Source organism: Ursus maritimus, unplaced genomic scaffold (assembly GCF_017311325.1).
Source record: "Ursus maritimus isolate PB19 unplaced genomic scaffold, ASM1731132v1 scaffold_2, whole genome shotgun sequence".
NCBI lineage: Eukaryota > Metazoa > Chordata > Mammalia > Carnivora > Ursidae > Ursus > Ursus maritimus.
In genome coordinates this window covers 100,856,110-100,873,936 of record NW_024424452.1, presented here as the reverse complement: position 1 = coordinate 100,873,936, position 17,827 = coordinate 100,856,110, and the positions used below count along the sequence as shown (strand labels likewise).

Sequence of the window (17,827 nt, the reverse complement as noted above, 5' to 3'; positions counted from 1 at the left end):
TGGAGGTCTGTGCATTTGACTGTGTATAACACACCCCTCGATAGCTGAAACGAAGTCTTTTGAGAGAGACAGATTCAGAAGGAGGGAAATGATGAATGGGGGCCTAGCAGACAGGTACATGCCCTCTTCACAAAGGTAGCCTGAGACAGGCCCGCATGGGGCGATGGGTGTGGCTCCCTGTGGCAGCGGGGGCCCTGGGAGGGAGGAGATGTGAGTCTCTGTCCAGAAGGCAGGGCCGGACACACCCATCTCCGTGTGCACATTTTTTCCCAGAATCTGCTCTCCTCAGGCCTTGCTCAGTTCGGGGGCCCAGTCCACACGAACTCACCCTTGGTTCCTTTCTGATCCTCGGCTGCACCCTCGAGGCTCGGTTGGGGGAATTGGTTGGAGCTCTCAAAGGGGGATCCAGGTTCATTTCCCTACAGTCCATGGCTGGCCTCCCTCCTCCAGAGGGCCAGGGTCCCAGGTCTACTGCCCAGGGAGAGGGGCTCTGGGAGCGCTCCCGGGATCTGCGGCTCCCCAGATGACAGGGTGTGAGCTGCCAGCGGCTTGGGGAGGCAGGCTGGGAGCCATGTCTCATCGCTTGGGAAGCCGGGTGCAAGCGCGGACAGCTCCCCTGACGCAGGCGGCGGGTGGGGGTGGGGGGGGGGTGGGCAGGTGCTGCTGCCAGGGGAACAGCGGGTTTTCACCGGGGCTGGTGGGCCAGCCCCACCCTGGCCAGCCTCCCCAGACCTGGGGGTGGGGGAAGTCCCCCAGTGAGCGGTCCATGCACCCAGTGACCTTCACCAGGGGGACCAGAGCCTACACCTGGGCCTGGCCTCTAGTGGGGCAGGGGCAGCCTTTCCTGGCTCTGGGGAGTAGGTGGGCTCCTGGGTGACAGCTCCCTGGGCAAGGCCGGGTCTGGGGGAGGGGTGGGTCTACTATCTGCAGGCCCAGGAAACAACAAAGCCACATTCTCTCCCCTGAAACAGGTGCGAATTCCCCCACCTCACTTGCGGGCCAGACCCATCACCTGCCCCCCCCCCCTCCCCCNTAGCTCAAGGGGGGGGGGAGGCCAGCAGTGTCCCATCGGAGGAGGCACAGAGCGGCCCCAGGCAGCCCCCAGCTCCCGGGGCTCCTTAGGGAGCTTGCCAGCGCCCGTGATGCTGCCAGGATGAGCCAACGTGGGCCAACTCCCTAATCGTTAAAAAACAAAACACCTCTCAGGAAGGAGCTCGAAAATGGTGAGCTCAGCAGAACTGGGCCTTTTCTCCCCCAAGCAAGCTAAGAGGCTGAGGGAGGGGCGCACCAGAGCCTCCAGGGGCCAAGTTCGTGTGGCCCCCCGTGGCCCCACCTGCTGCATCCCTGGCTTTCTCCAATCCTGCCAAGGCCTGCTCTGCCCAGGGCGTGCTGCTCCCAGGTCAAGTACACGCAGATTCCAGCTGTTGGACCCGGGAGTGGGCTGTCCTGGGGGATGTTGCCCGTGGAGATGGGATAGGACAGCAGAGCAGTGGTGGGCACGCAGGGCCGGCGGGAGGCTCGCCAAGCCTGCTGTCCTGTGGATGTGAGAACAGCTCCCAGGACTCCAGGCAGCCCTCTGAGCAGGGACACAGCTGGAGGCGGGGGTGGCCCCCTGCCTTAGTAGGCACTTACGCATCTCCTCCGTGGTCCAGCCGGGAGCCCAGAGTGGGCTCCTGGGGGTGGGAACTGTTCATGGGGTTGGGGAGAGGAGGTGAGGGGGACAGAGGGACAGAGCTGGGTTTCCCAGGGGTGGGGTCCACACAGGGAGGAGAGCTCCAGAAAGAACTGTCTGGGGTGGTGTGCAGGCAGAAAGGGCTTTGTACTGGCTGTAGGGTCTGGGGCTTTGCTGGGAAGGGATCGGCTGCCTTCCAAGGGAGGTCGGAGCTGGTAGCATCACCCAAGGCCGACGGGCAGCTCACTCTGCACTGGGAGGAGCCCGTCCCCACAGCTCCGTGCGGGCAGCACCCCACCAGCATCAGCTGCAGCCAAGAGCTGAGGAGAAGCACCTGTCTCTCTCCTCCTGGGGACCCCACCCTCCCTGAGCCTGTGCCCAGCCCCTGCCCCACATCCCAGTCACCTCACCCAGGACACCGTGTCCTAGGAGTGCGACAGAGCTGTCAGCAGTGAAGGCTGCGCCCTGGGGGTGCCTCCCTCCCGGGCCACTGCGCAGCTCCCCAACTGAGGTGGGTGAGGGTGGAGGGAGACGGTCCCACTTCATTGTCCAGGAAGGACACGTTGACAGGCAGCCAAGTGTCAGCCCTGGGTCTGAGCCCCTGGCCAGGACTGGTGTCAGTTTTCTCTGCCATCAGCCCCATCTACTCTTCCTTGGCGGTCGCCATACCCTGTCTTTGTCGGGACATCCTACAGTCCTGTCCAGGCCATCTGAGCCTGGGCCCCAAGGGAGCTCCACTCTGGCCTTGCCCCCGGCACCACTCTTTGACCCTCAGGGAGACCCCCAGCTTTGGACTCGGGAAGAAGAGAAGTGGGTCCGCTCTGTGGGCCTGGCCTCTGTTCTAACCCTGTCCTATCCAGGGTCCAGCAGGGGGAGAGGGGGACGCAGTCTGGAATCCTGCCCAGGATCCTGGAGGGAAGGTGTTAAAGAGAAGTACACCTGAGGAGAGGTGAGAAGGCCAAACAGGTCCATGTAGCAGCAGGAGAGGGAGGGTGGTGTCCGGCTGGGTCCTACTTGTAGGCAGGCCTACTGTCCTCACCCACAGGCCATGCAGGACACCCAGACCTCCAAGGTTCCTGCCTCCTGACCTCCACTCAGAAGCTCTTCTCAGTGCCATCCAGGGCCCTAGGCCTGACCCCCAGAAGATCTCAGGCTGAGGGTCTGCTCAAACTAAGGGTCTGGCCAGGCTGAGGACCATGGAGGGTGATGAGGGGAGTGGGCTGGGGAAGGAGATATCCCTCACCCAGGCTCAGTATAGGGGTCCTGGGTCCAGCATGAAGTTCTCCAAGAGAGACCTGGAGGGGGAGAACCTGCTAGTGCCCACCACCTCCTCTGGGCTCCAGCCTCCTCCCTGTCCCCCTCCCGCCCCCCCTTACCAGATTTCTCAAAGGGCCTTCTCCTTGTCCCAGCGGCTTCCTTCTCCAGCCCTGCTCCTGCAAGGCCTGTGGTACCACCTGGTGGTCAAGTCTGGGATGGCAGGACATGTGATAACCAGGACTCAGAGGAAGAGCTGAGAGGTCTCTGTTGTCCCCTCCCCACCACCTGTGCTCTCCTGGAGCTCCAGGCCTTTCCACTGGTGGGCCCCACTGCCCTGACTGCCTTCCGCCCGCTCCAGCCACTCAGTGGTGTTGGAGAGCTGGGCCTCCTGGACCTCCAGCTGGGGTGTGAGAGGAGATTTAGAAATACCAGCACCGGGGTATGGAGTAATGTTGGATCCTCACAACGGCACACTGGGGGAGGTTCTAGGATGATCTCCATGGTACATATAAGGAACTGGGCTCAGGGATCTGAAATATGAAACAACTTGCCCCAGACCCCACAACTAGTAAGCGATGGCGTTGGGATTGAAGCCCACTTCCGGCTCAGCCAGAGCTCCCGCTCGGTGCAGAGAGCCTGCGGGACCTGCAGCCTCACCCCTGGGACAAGTTCAAGCCCTGGAGGGGAGAGTGGAAAGAACACTAAACTGGGAGTTTGATTTTACTCCCAGTTCTGCCACTAACTTGCTGTGGTACTCTGGGCAGGGCACGTTCCTTCTCTGGGCCTTATGCATCCCCCGAGGGAGTCAGATCAGACCATCCTCTGTGGCCTGGGGATCCAGGCTGCTCACCCAGGACTGGGCCGGGACAGCTGCAGCACACCCTGGCTCTCCCAGGTCACTGAGTACCCAAAATGTCATCACATGATGTCCTGGGGTTCTGACATGTGGTGTTTGAAACGGGACTCAAAGGCCATAGGGTCAGTGTTCAGTGATACCTTCTTCCTTGCCCCAGCTCTCCCCCTTCTGGGAAGCACCCTGGCATGTCTCTTCCCCTCATCATGTGCCCTTCAGAGCCCCTCTCTTACTCCCACAGACCATGGTGTCCAGCCACCGTGGGCGTTTCTCTGGTGACTGGAAGGCACTTCTCCTGGCCTCTGAGAATGCACAGGCTCTTCTCCCCCCAGAATTCTCTCCCTCACCTCGTTGCCTGGAACATGCCACCCTCCAGTCCTCACCCAGACCAGCAAAGGTCCCTGGGCCATGTGGCCGCACACCGCCAGCACCTCACATGGAATATGGAACTCTCTGGCTGTAGGCTTTCTAGCAAGCCTCACGGAGCGGGAACCTGATTGTAAGCGTATTCTCAGGCCCGCGGCAGACTTAAAAACCTTAAGAACGTCCGTGCATGGCCTGACATGACTGTTGCCACCTACTCATGTTTACTCAGGAACAGCACCTGGCTGCCTATTTGCTTCCACCCATTTCCCTGTCCCGAGCCCCCCATCCATCTCCGGACAGCAGCTCTGCCTCCCCGCCTCACAGAGGGCTTGAGGAGAGGCTGCTGTCGGGTCTCCTCAAATCCCGACTGTAGCCTGACCTGCTGGCTCCCAGGACTCCATGTCACAAGTACCCTGGGGAAGGTGCCGGTAACACTGTCACACCATTGCCATATAAGTCGTGTTTTCCTCCCCTGGGCAGGAGTGCACACGCCTGGGGAGATGTACTCAGGAGTGTGGGAGGAATGGAGGCACAGCCCCACGACGGCCAGAGAGTATCAGACACACGGACCAAATAGGAAGGAACCTTGGGGGCACAGATAGGGGAGGGGGCTTGCCCAAAGTCTCTCAGAGCTCAGTCAGAGGCCAGGTGTCCTGGCCCAGGGCTCTCCACTGGCTGTGCTCTCAGGTGCTACGAAAGGGCTCTCCAGGGCAATGAGAGAGTCCCTGACCCGCTACCCGGCATGGTTGGGGCGGGGAGGGCTCTTGGAGGACGAGACAGGAGCAGAGCCTCCTCCCCAGCTTTCCATTCTCCCAGGCCAACCCCTGTTCCCTGGGCCAGTGAGATCCTGAGCAACCTGGCAATGAAGCCTCCTATGATTGCCCTTATTCATGACCATGTATTCTCACATCGTGGGCACCTGCTGCCTGCTAAGCGCTCTGCACACATTTCCTCACTTCATTCTCATGACCCCCAAACACAGGCCTGTTACCGCCCTCTGACAGGTGGGGAAAGGGAGGTTTGCAGGCATGAAGTGGTGGAGGGAAGGCAGGCACGGGCTGTTGCCGTAGGCTTCTGGGCAGCTCTCAGGACTTCTCTCTGCTCCCTCTCCAGGTATCTCTTGTAAGAGGCCGACATTGACCCTTGGGGGGGGGGGTCTTGAGGAGAATGGTGCGGGGAGGACCCCCCTCTGGGCAGTGCTGATCTCCCATGGCCATCGGGGACCTGGTCTGGAGCTCCTGGCCTTCTTGCTTATATGATCCCATTCAGTCCTCGCAAGGGTCCAGCAGGAGGGGGCAGGCTGCGCTTGCTTTACCCATTTGGACATAGAGCAAGTGGCCAAGCTGGACCAGGAACCAGGTCACTTCCTGGCGAAAACATTTAGCTGGCTACCCAAAGACAAATGGACCAAAGGATGAATGCCCGATCCCTTAGGGTGTGCTCAAGGCCTCCCCTCCTGCCGCCACCCCAGATTCATTCCAGGGCCCCAAGGATGCTGAGTCATCCTCTTCCGTGCCTTGGTCCATGTTCTTCCTCGCTGACCTCCTATCCATCAAGCTCCAGGTGAAATGTCACCTCCTCCATGAAGGCCCCCAGCACAAGTTGCTCTCCTGGCCACGCCCCTACTATGGTGGCCCATTCTTGCCAACATCCTTAATGCTGTGACCCCCAAGCTCTTCACAGTCTCTTAGCCAAACCCCACGGTGGGTGTGGGGCAGCTGTCCTCATGCCTTCGTGCTCACCTCCTGTGGGGCTGGCAGCGTAGGAAGCTTCAGTCCTGTAGCCCAGCTGGGCTCACCTGGGGTCCCGGGCCTGCTCCCTCTCCAGTCCACTCCAAACAGTGCCTGCTGGGCCCCTCACCCACAGGGGCTCCATGAAGAAAGGCCAGAACCCCCTGACCCCCAGCCCCTCCACCGTGGGGCCCCTTTGTCCCTCCTGCCCCACAGGCCCCATAGAGATGCCTGCTCTGGAAGAGACGGTTCTCTCCACTCCAGCCACACTGAATAGAGCCTTCTCAGGCTTGACCTTCCTTGACCTTCCGGACCCTCCAGGCTTCCAGATCCTTTCCTCCTTAACACTCTACTGGTTTCCTTCCTACCCCCTTGGCTAATTCTGAGCCCTCGGTCCACCTTGGGGCCCATTCTGACATCCTACCCCAGAGCGACCACACCCCCTCCCACATTCTCCTAACCAAAGGGACATCTCCAATCCCAATCCCCTACCCGTCTCCTGGTCAGCCTCACCACCTGGATGTACCAGACACTCGTGTGTGGCCTCCCCTCCCTGTTGCCCCTCTCAGCTGACAGTGAGGCCCCATCCTGAAGATTCAGTTGTGAACCCCAAACTTTACTTCTCTTTCTCCCACATGTGCCCACTGTTTGCTGGCACCTCTCTCTAGAAACTCCTCCTTAGGACCCTAATTGCTAATTTGTCTTTGGGATTCTGTTCAGGTGCCACTGTCTCCAGGAAGCCTGCCTTGATTCCCCTCAGCTGGGTTAGGTGCCTTCCCGTGGCCCCCGTGCTTCCCTGTAAGCTTGCACTGACTCAGCAGGAGTGCACCTGCCCGGTCACTGGCCAGTGCGCTCCTGGAACAGGGGCTCTACCGTAGAGAACAGACTGTGTTTTGTTCTCTTAGCTCCCAGCTGGGGCCTGGCACGTCATAAGCACTCAGTAACAACCAGGTGAGGGAATCGATACATGAATGAGGATAGTGCTTGGGGAACCCTGAGGCTTCGGAGCTAGGAAAGAATCCGCAGGGGAAGGGGTGAGCCAGCCCATGAGGTCTTCTCTGCCCCAATAGTACTGCCACCAAAGGGCCTGCTGCCATCAGCTGCCATCGGCAGGGCGATGAAGGCCACGCACCGGGGAGCCGGTTATAACACCACTGGGTGCTCGTACTGCCTCGTGGCCTTGTGAGGCAGGCAGGACTGCAGTATCAGCCGACTGGGGGAAAGCCCAAGACCCGGGGTGGTTAAGGGAGGCGCCCCAGGTCCCCAGGAGGCAGTGGTAGCCTTGCGATGCTCAGTGCAGTTTGTCTGACCCACCCTGCTCCCACCAGCTGGTGCACCCTGGGGCCACCCCTCAGCTCTATCACCCCGTCCTTCACCTTCCCCAGCCCCCCCCCACCCCGTTCCTGTCCAGCTGCGGCTGCAGAGCCTGAGAGAGCCGGCCCCCTGCCCCCACCCACGGCCCTCTCTGCTTCTGAGGTTCCCTGGGTCCCACCCCAGCCTCTGCTCTGGCTTCCAGGCAGCCTCTTGGGCCTCCCACACTCCTTTCCGCAGAGACTGGGGTATCAGCAGGGTCTTGCAGAGGCTGGAGGCCGGGACTGGACAAGGCACTCCAGGCAGGAGCTTGATGCCTGGACCCAGCCCAGCTCTGGGCGGAGCAGCCTCGGGACAAGTGGGACAGCCTCTCCTGCAGCCTCACCAGCTGACCTGCCACTTCTCCTGGGCGCAGAGCGCCTGGGCCAGTCTCTGTGGAGGGACACTGGCCCATACCTGCTCGGCCACCCCTGTGGCTTCTGGGAACTTCAGCGGCAGCTTGACTGGGGCCATCCAAAGCTCGGTAAGCTCTTCACTCCAGAAGCCTCAGGCCGTGGCTCTAGAACCCAGCATAGCACATCTTCATTCCTTTTCTAAGCTTTACTACATTGCATTTTCTTTTTCCATCTATCCTACTGTTGATGGATATTGGGTTGTTTCCAGTCTGCGGCTATGGTAGGAGCCACGATGCGGCAATGAATGTCCTTTTCCACGGGGCACATAGACAAAAGTTTCTCATCTAGACTATATATACCCAGGAGCGGGGTTGCTGCCTCAAAAGATGGAATTCCTATAATGGGGAATTTTATGTGGCAGCTTGGCTGGGGTAAGTGATGCCCAGAGAGCTGGCAAAACACGGTTTCTGGGTGTGTCCATCAGAGTGCTTCCAGAAGAGGTGAGCATTTGACTCTGTCCGCTGAGGAAAGAGGGCGCTCCTCCCCGGTGCAGGTGGGCACCACCTAACCCGTTGAGGGCCTGAATAAAGACAGAACGGCAGGGGAAGGGCAAATTTGCGCTCTGCTTAAAACTTGGCATCCATCAGCCGACATTCCTGAGGCTCAGGCCGGGGCTGACAGCATTGACTCCCCCAGTTGTCGGTTCCTGGGCGCTCAGGTTTGGACTAGACCTACGGTAGCGGCTTTCCCGGGCCTCCGGCTTGCAGACAGCAGACCGTGGGATGTATCAGCCTCCAGGATCCCTCATGATAAATCTCTACGTACGTCTAAATCTCTATATATCCCATTAGTTCTGTTCCTCTGGAGAGCGCTCGCCAATACGATTGTCATGGTCACCTTGAGGAGGGAATGGCGGAACTTCTTGAATTCACACCCCTACTAGCCGCGGGTGAGAGTTCCCATGCTTCACGGTCTTACCCGCGCTTGAACGGAGAGCTGATGTTCGCCAGGCTGGCAGAGGTCAAGTGTTACATAGCTGTGTGCTTAACGTTGATTGTGTGTTTAAGTGTTACAAGTTAGGGCTTAGAGTTTAGAGCTGCAAATGAAGTTGAAGACTTTCCCATATATTTATGAACCCATATTCATACTACCTCTTGTATGAAAGCTCTGGTTGTCTTTTGCTCATTTTTCTCTTGAAATGTTTATCTTTTTCGCATCTATTTCAAGGGGTCGTCATAGACACTAATTATGAAAATAACTCTTTGACACATGTATGTGCAAATCTTTCACCGTCTGGCTTATTCTTTCGTACACTTTGTTGTCTTTGGATGAAAACACAGGCCTAATTTTAATATAGTCGAATTTATACTCTTTTCCTTTATGGCTTTGCCTTTGGCATCTCGTTGAAGAAATCCTTCCAGACATCAAAGTAAAATAGACATTTTCCTACAGTCTCTTCTAAGATGTATAGTTTCACCACTTACATATAAATTGTTAATATACCTGGAATTCACTTTTATGATTAGTAAAGGTAGCGATTTGACTTCACCTGGATGACCGATTGTCCTAGAACAGAGTAAAGAGTTGACTCTTTCTTGTTGATTTACAATGCCCACTGTGCCATAAATCAAGTTCCCAAATAGACACGTGTCTACTTGTTCTGCTGTTTCTGTACGTCTGTTGGTACACCCAAATCACACTGTTTTAATGTCTGTAGAGAGAATAAATCTTGATAACTGATAAGACAAGTCTCCTTATTTCTTTTTTATTCTTTTTCAGGAATGTTTTGACTTTTTTTTTTTTTTTTGGACTCTGTTCATCCACATAAAATTTATTTTATTTTTTTTTAAAGATTTTATTTATTTATTTGACAGAGAGACAGCTAGCGAGAGAGGGAACACAAGCAGGGGGCGTGGGAGAGGAAGAAGCAGGCTCCCAGTGGAGGAGCCTGATGTGGCGCTCGATCCCAGAATGCTCGATCCCAGAATCACTCCCTGAGCCGAAGGCAGACGCTTAACGACTGAGCCACCCAGGCGTCCCATCATCCACATAAATTTAAGAATTGCTTTATTAATTTGTATTAAAAACCCTTTTGGGATTTTTTTAAATTGAAATGCATTGAATCTAATGATAACTCTGGGGAGAACTGATGTTTTGGTAATATTGTCTTCCTACCCAGGAACATAGTATGTCTATCTACCTATGCCTTTTAAAATTTTTCAATTTTCATAAAAATACATAGGAATAGATCTAAATGATCTATTGCTATTCTAAATGATATCTTTTTAAAGTTACATTTTCTAATTGTGTATAGCTGTTTATGAAAATACAAATTATTTTTGTATATTATTTATTTTATCCATAACTTTTGTTAAATTCTCTTCTCGATTTGTATAATTTGTAGATTATTTTGCATTTGGCATATAGGCAATCCTAGTGTCCATAAGTAATGCTAGCTTTGTTTCTTTCTTTCCAGTTCTGATTTATTTGTTTTTCTTGCACTGGCTAGGAGCCCCAGTACAATGTTAACCATAAATGATGACAGTAGGCACAATGTCTTTCTTCAGATTTTAAAGAGAACGCTTTCAAAATTTCAACAGTAATTATGATGTTTGCTGCAGGTTTTTTGTCAGTGCCCTTTATGGGCAGTATGGATGTTTACTTCTTTTCCTAGTGTGCTAAGAGTTTTTTTAAATCACTAATATTATAAGAGCAAATATGTATTACCACATGCAAGGATTGTTCTAAATGCTTTACATTTATAAATTATTTTAGTCCTCACAACAAACCTATGAGGAAAGTACTATTATTATCTTCTTCTTTACAGATAAGAAGGAAATGGAAGCTTGGAGAGATGAAATTCCTTGCTGAAGGTTACAAAGGTCCTAATGGTACAGTCAGCATTCAAAATCAGGCAGCCTGGTTCCAGAGTCCGTGTTTGTAACACACTCTGCTACCCGTCATTACATGTTGAATTGCACTGAAGCCTTCTTGTACATCTGTTGAAAGGATTGTATGACTTTTCTTTTATTTTATCAGTGTGGCGAATTACATGAATCATTTTTTAATATGAATCTAGTACTGCAAGTCTGATAGAAACCTATCTTGGTCATGTACTGGACTCAGTTTGCTAATAATTTGTTAGGGATTTTGCATCGATGCTAATGAGTTAGATTGGCCTACAGTTTTCCTCCTTTGTGCTGTCCTTTTGGTTCTGGCATCAGGGTTAGGCTAATCTCACTTACCAAGTTGGAGAGGACTCCTTTTTCTACTTTCTGGAGAAGTTTTTAAAGATTGTAAATGTTCTCAAACATTTGGAAGAACTTCTCACCTATCAAACTGCTGGACTATGTTTTCTCTGTGGGGAAAATGCTTAGCTACCAACTGAATTTCTTCAATGATATAGGACTATTCAGGCTTTCCATCTCTTCTTGAGTCTGTTTTGGTAAATGATCTTTTTCTATGAATTCACACATTCCATTACAATTTTCAAATGTATTAACATGTAGTTTTAAACAGTATCCTTTGTTTCTGTTCAGTCTGTTATGCATCCTTTTTCATTCTTAGTGTTTATTTTTGTCATTTCTTTCTCCCTGTGATTAATCATGACAAAGGTTTGTCAATATGATTAACCATTGCAAAGAGATAATCTTTGAATATGATTATCCTCTCTATGATGTGTTTTATTTCATTTATTTTTATCTTTTGTTGTTTTCGTCTAAGTTTTTAAACGTTGTTGGTTTGTTTGTTGTTGTTGTTGTTGTTTTTGGGTTTTTTGTTTTTTAAAGGTTATTTGCTGTATTAGGATGGGCTAACTGCCATCACAACCTCCAAACCTCAGTAGCCTAATATGGCACAGTTCAGTGGACTGGCAGGCATGACCTTGCTCTACCTAAAGTCATTCAGGAGCTTGAGCAACTTTCATCATTTGGCTCCACCATGCTCTAGAGCCAGGGAGTCCTACAAAGGATTCCTTGCATCTAGAAAGTGGATGCTTGCAAAGCAAGTTTTAAGTGTTAGATCCAGAAGCTATTCACATTACATCTGCCCACACGCCACTGGCCAGAACTCAGTGTCAGGATCATATCAACCGCGGAAGAGTAGATAAATTGTCTCTGACACCAATCCTCCTCTCATTGACTTTGAGCCTTTTTTTCTCTTTCAGAATAAGCACATAAGTCAAAAATTTCCTTCTACCTTTGATTTTCACTGACGTCTACAAGTTTGTATATATAGTTTTAATATTATTTATTATCATTAATTCTAAATATATTTTTCTTTTCCACTATGCTTTTTGTGGTTGTTGTTTGAATCATCAATTGTTTATAAAAGTATTTTTAAATTCCCAATTGTATGAGATTTTTTTCTGTGTATCTTTTATTATTGAGTTCCTACTTAACTGGATTGTGGTCAGTGTGGTCTACACGATGTCGATCATTTAAAGTTTGTTCAGGCTAGCTTCATGGCCGAGTACATAGTGACTTTCGTAAGTGTTTCATGTGTGCTTTAAAAGAATGCTATTCCCTATTTGTTGGGCGCAATGGTCTATGTGTATCCGTATGTGAAGCTCGTGAATAGTGCTGTTCACATCTTCTATATCCTTGTTACTTGTTTGCCTGCTTGATATATTAACTGCTGAAAGAAGAGTGGTACACTATCACAACGATTAGTTATTTTTTCTTGTAATTCTATCAATTCTTGCTTTTGATGTTTTGCAGCTATATTTATTTATTTTTTATTATAATAATATTTTTTATTATATTATGTTAGTCACCATACAGTACATCCCTAGTTTTTGATGTAAAGTTCGATGATTCATTAGTTGCGTATAACACCCTGTGCACCATGCAATACGTGCCCTCCTTACTACCCATCACCAGTCTATCCCATTCCCCCACCCCCCTCCCCTCTGAAGCCCTCAGTTTGTTTCTCAGAGTCCAGTCTCTCATGCTTCATTCCCCCATCTGATTACCCTCCCTTTCTTTATCCCTTTCTTCCCCTACCGATCATCCTAGTTCTTATGTTCCATAGATGAGAGAAATCATATGATAGTTGTCTTTCTCTGCTTGACTTATTTCACTTAGCATAATCTTCTCCAGTCCCGTCCATGTTGCAGCAAATTTGAGAAATCGTTCTTTTTGATAGCTGAGTAATATTCCATTGTATATATGGACCACAACTTCTTAATCCAGTCATCTGTTGAAGGGCATCTCGGCTCCTTCCACGATTTAGCTATTGTGGACAATGTTGCAGCTATATTTAAAAGATATTTGGGGGCTCTGTGTTGAGGTGTATACCAGCTCAGAATTGTTATATTTTCCTAGTGAACATAAGCATTTTAACCTTTTGTAATCACTCCACTTACTTCTAGTAATGGTGTTGTTCTTAAAGATTTTATCCGTTACCAACAAAGTTTTATCAAGGGTTATTTTTATTTGTTTGTTTTAGTTTTAGTTTTTGGTTTTGGCTAGTATTTACTTGGGAATATCTTTTTTCTGTTCTTCAACTTTCCACCTTTTGGAGTCCTGTGTTTAACTGTGTCTTTAGTAAAGAGGACATAACTGGTTTTTAAAAATCCAGTCTGATGATCTTTGTCTTTTAACTGGATAACTTGACTTAAACTATTTGTGATTACTGATTATTTATTCATATTTGTCCCAGTATTTCTGTTTCTACTCTGTCTTCCTCCACCTTTCCCCACCTTCTGTCACTCCTCTTCTTCCTCTCCTCCTCCTCCTCTCTTACTTGTCCTCTTTTGGATTGATTGAAGTTATTTTACTCTTTCTGTATTTTGTTTGAAAGTTATATATTCTGGGTCTATTATTTTAGGCATTACTCTAGTTATCCCCAATAGGTACACTTAAAGTTTAAAGATAATAGATATCTTTTTATATTTTATCTCTGATCACTCCTTTCCCAAATTACGCCTAATTTTTTCCAGGATTGTAGTCTCTTATTAAATATTATGATTATTATTACTTGCAGCCAGTGCTTTTTATTTACCCAAATATTTAAAAATATCTTTGCTGATCATTCTTTCTTACATCTCAGAACTTATTTCTAGAATCATTTTTCTTCTATCTGAAGGGTAGAATGGAAATTATTCTGAGTTTGTTGGTAGTAAATTCTCTGTTTTTCTGAAAAAGTCTCTTTTGACCTCATAATAATAAATATAGAAAAGTAAAATTACTGTATCACTGAGAGACTTATACATATTAAGGCTTTTGATACACGTTAATTCATTTTTCTGGAGAGATATTATATCAACTTATAGACCAGCAGTGTATGGAAATTTATATATTTAACACATTGGGTAATTCTTTTTATTTTTTTTTTTTAAGATTTATTAATTTATTTGAGAAAGAGAGAGAACATGTGAGAGAGAGACAGCACATGCGAACGGGGGAAGGGCAGAAGGAGAGGGAGAGAGAATCTCAAGCAGACTCCCCACTGAGCATGCAGCCTGTCGCAGAGTTTGATCTCAGGACTCTGACATCACGACCTGAGCTGAAACCAAGTGTTGGAAGCTCAACTGACTGAGCCACCCAGGCTCCCCTAGGTGATTCTTTTTAATGTTTGTTAAATTGAGTGGTAATAAGGGGCACATAATTGTAAAATTTGCTTCCTATTTTTTTGAAGATTTTATGTATTTATTTGAGAGACAATGAGTGCGCAAGAGAGAGCATGAGTGGAAGAAGGGGCAGAAGGAGAGGGAGAGCAGACTCCCCGCTGAGGTGGGAGCCTGATGTGGGGCACAATCCCAGGTCCCTGGGATCCTGACCTGAGCTGAAGGCAGACGCTTAACCGACTGAGCTACCCAGGCACCCTGCTTCATACTTTTTTTTGATAAACTACATGTTTCCTTTTTGTGCAATTGCATATTACAGTGTCTTTTTCTTATTGACTGATAACTCTATTTATAGTTAAATTTTTGACTGTCATATATGCTGTAATTTTCTTTTTAAAAATGATTTATTTATTTAGTTGAGAGAGAGCATGAGAGGGAGGGGCAGAAGGAGAGGGAGAAAAAAAATCTCAAGTAGACTCTATGCTGAGCAGGGATCCCGAAGCAGGGCTCGACCTCATAACCCTGAGATCACAACTTAAGCCGAAACCAAGAGTCAGACACTTAACCAACTGTACCACCCAGGTGCCTTGGTGCTGTAAAAATTTAAAACTAATTTGCCATTTGCCTTTTAACTTTGTTTTTGGTCTTTTTAAAACTCAAAAGTTATCTCGTTATATAATCAACTCTACACAAAGTTTTTATCTTTGATGTAAAAGGTTTAGCAAGTCTTTTTTTCCAGGACCAAGATGAAACGAATAACAACTCATTATTTTTCCTATTATTTTTACATGCACACTCACTCTATTACTGTCCTTTAGTTCATCTAAAATGTATTTTGGTATATGGTATGAAGGGAGCCTTGACTTACTTTTTCTCAAATAGTTTATTAATTATCCAAGCCCCATTTCCCTACTTATTGAAAAAGGCTGGAGCGCCTGGGTGGCTCAGTCTGTTAAGCATCTGCCTTCGGTCTAGTTCTTGATCCCAGGGGTCCTGGGATGGAGCCCTGCATTGGGGGGTGTCCTCCACTTAGCAGGGCGTCTGCTTCTCCCTCTCACTCTCCCTCTGTGCTCTCACTCTCTCTCTTTCTTTCTCTCAAATAAATAAAATCTTTAAAAAAGCCATTATCTGTTGTAAATAACAGTAAATATTTCATTTTTGAATTTGTTCAGATAAAGTCTTTCTCCCCATTGCCATAGAATTAGGTAAATGGCCTCAGTCCAGTATGACTGGAGGTTGCATTTAAATCAAACAGTTACGTCCATTTCTATTAATTTGCCTCATCATCCCCCTTCTTTCACTTTTATTCATTGAGTCAAGAGAGGAAAAGATATGTGTGTGGTTGAATCTCTGTATGTGGGCCTTTTGAGAAATTGGAAGAGGTATTGCCATCTCGAGGAATAATCAATAAATATTTGCGCTCACTCTATGCCAGGGACTAAGTGAGAAGAGGAGGATCCAAGAATGAATAACGGCCAGTCCCTACTTCCATAGAATCGATATTCTATTTGGAGAGGAAACAGACTCACACGTGTGCAGGAAGACAGATAAGAATGATAGCAGACTTCTCAACAAAGCTACAAGTCAAAAGATAATGGAGTGACATCTTTGGAGAATTGGAATGAAAACAAAGAACTGTCAACCTAGGACTCTATACCCCTCCCAATTTTTTTTTTTCAAAAGTTAGGGACTGGGATAATGCAATGTTGCCTTAAGCTGAATGTCCTGGGACACATGTGGAAAACAGGGTTATTTCTGTAGCACCCCATCTCCAGGGCAAACTCTATACTCTTATTTTTTTTTATTAAGCCTTATTGTTTTAACACAGACACACACACACACACTCGGACACGGACACACGTATCCCCAAAACTCCCCCAGAAAACTTCTCAGTGGAATCCTCAAAATTTCTGAAGTGGAAGAGTTACATTTTAGAATTGTTTTCCCTTTTGCAATGTAATAGTCGTTATATTACATAGCTTTTATTTCCTTCAAAAGTAGACCTATTGTGTTAATTTTTATTAGTAACAACTTTACACGTATGAATATTGTATTTGGAATTAAGCACTTGAATTCACTCATTACTTCTGTAAATATTTACTGAGCGCTAGTGTGTGTCTGAGTTCTATCTCCATGTTGGGGATAATTAATGAACTAAGTCCCTGCCCTCATGGAGAGTAATAATCAACAAGTTGACATTTAATTCATCTTTTGAACATTTAATTCATTTTATCAGCTCATTTCCCCACGTATAACACCCTGACTTCAAGTTTTCTGAGGTTCTGAGCTAAAGAATTTCTGTCTTTAATAGCACAAATCATCTGAAGGAAAGAGTGGTCAATGATGTATTTTCTCTTTTATAATGGAAATAACTGCAAAACAAGGAGAGGAGTCCTGAGGGTGGAGATGAAAGGTGTTCCATTCTTCTTGCTGGATTGCAGATGGAGTCTCTCCTTCTAAATGATGCCCTTACAGTTCAGGAAACTTTTTCCTCAGACCTTCCCCAGCACATGACACTTTTAGACTTTAGACTCACGTACCTTCTAATGCTTTTGACGGCACTTGGCAGCCCCCTAGTGGCCAAATCCTTTACCTGACGAAAGTCTTGCTATGCTGAGGTGTTCAGGTGTGAAGTGTACTCTTGTTTGTAACTTACTTTGAAATGTATAAAAAACAATAGGATGGATTCATGGATGAATGGAGAGTTGCGTAGGTGGTTAGATACTTGATGAAACAGATAAAACAATGTTAACTGTAGAATCCAGGTGATGGGCGTATGGGTCACTGTATAATTCTTTCAGCTTTTCTGTGAATGTTTATATAATAAAACATTGAATAACTATCTCTCTGGTAGGCTCTGGAAAAAATGAAGGGGAAATAAAGACTTCTTCAGATGAATGGTAGCTGAGAAAATACATTGTCAAGAGCCCTGCAGTACAAGAAATGTTCCAAGAAGTTCTTTAAGCAGAAACAAAATGATACCAAATGGAAACCTGGATCTACACAAAAGAATGAAAAACACGGCAAATGGTAAATATACACTTTTTTCCCCTCATTAAAAATATCTTTAAAAGACAGTTGAGTTTTTTAAAGCAGAAATAATCGTGTATTTGGGGTTTATAACTTATGTAGAAGTAAAAAGCATGATAACATAGCACAGGGGACGGGAGGAGGAAACGCAAGTACCCTGATGAGGTTCTTACTCTGTACAGGAAGAGGTGTATTATTTGAATGTAAACTGTGATAAATTAAAGATATATATTATGTACCCTGGATAAATCCACAGTGTTGTTGGCTACGTCAACACTCCCTTCTCAGTAACTGAGAGAACAAATGGAAAGAAAATCAGTAAGGATACAGAAGATTCCAAGAACACCATCAACCAACTTCACTTAATTGACATTTGCGTGACACTCCCCGCAACGAAAGCAGAATGCACATCCTTTCAAATGCACAGAGAATACTTAACAAGACAGACCATATTTGGGGCCATGAAACAAGTTGCATTAGATTTTAAAAAGGTAAAATCATAGAAGTGTGTTATCTAACTGAAGTAGAATTAAAGTAGAAGTCAAAAAGGGATACCTGGAAAATCTCACCTATTTCAAAATTAAAAAACACACTTCTAAATAATCCATGGCTAAATGAAGAAGTCATAAAGTGAGTTAGAAAATA

At 47.7% G+C, this 17,827-nt stretch overlaps 1 protein-coding gene across 1 annotated transcript in view; it reads right to left on the bottom strand.

Annotated features, from left to right (window-relative positions):
* Window positions 1-3,170: 3,170 nt before the first annotated feature.
* IGFN1 (immunoglobulin like and fibronectin type III domain containing 1) overlaps window positions 3,171-17,827 on the bottom strand; it is a 56,130-nt gene continuing 41,473 nt past the window's right edge. The window contains exons 24-25 of the mRNA XM_040634510.1: window positions 4,166-4,275; window positions 3,171-3,329 (exon numbers count right to left, since the gene is read on the bottom strand). Of these exons, the coding sequence (XP_040490444.1) occupies window positions 3,171-3,329; window positions 4,166-4,275 (269 nt within the window). The remainder of the gene's footprint in view (window positions 3,330-4,165; window positions 4,276-17,827) is intronic.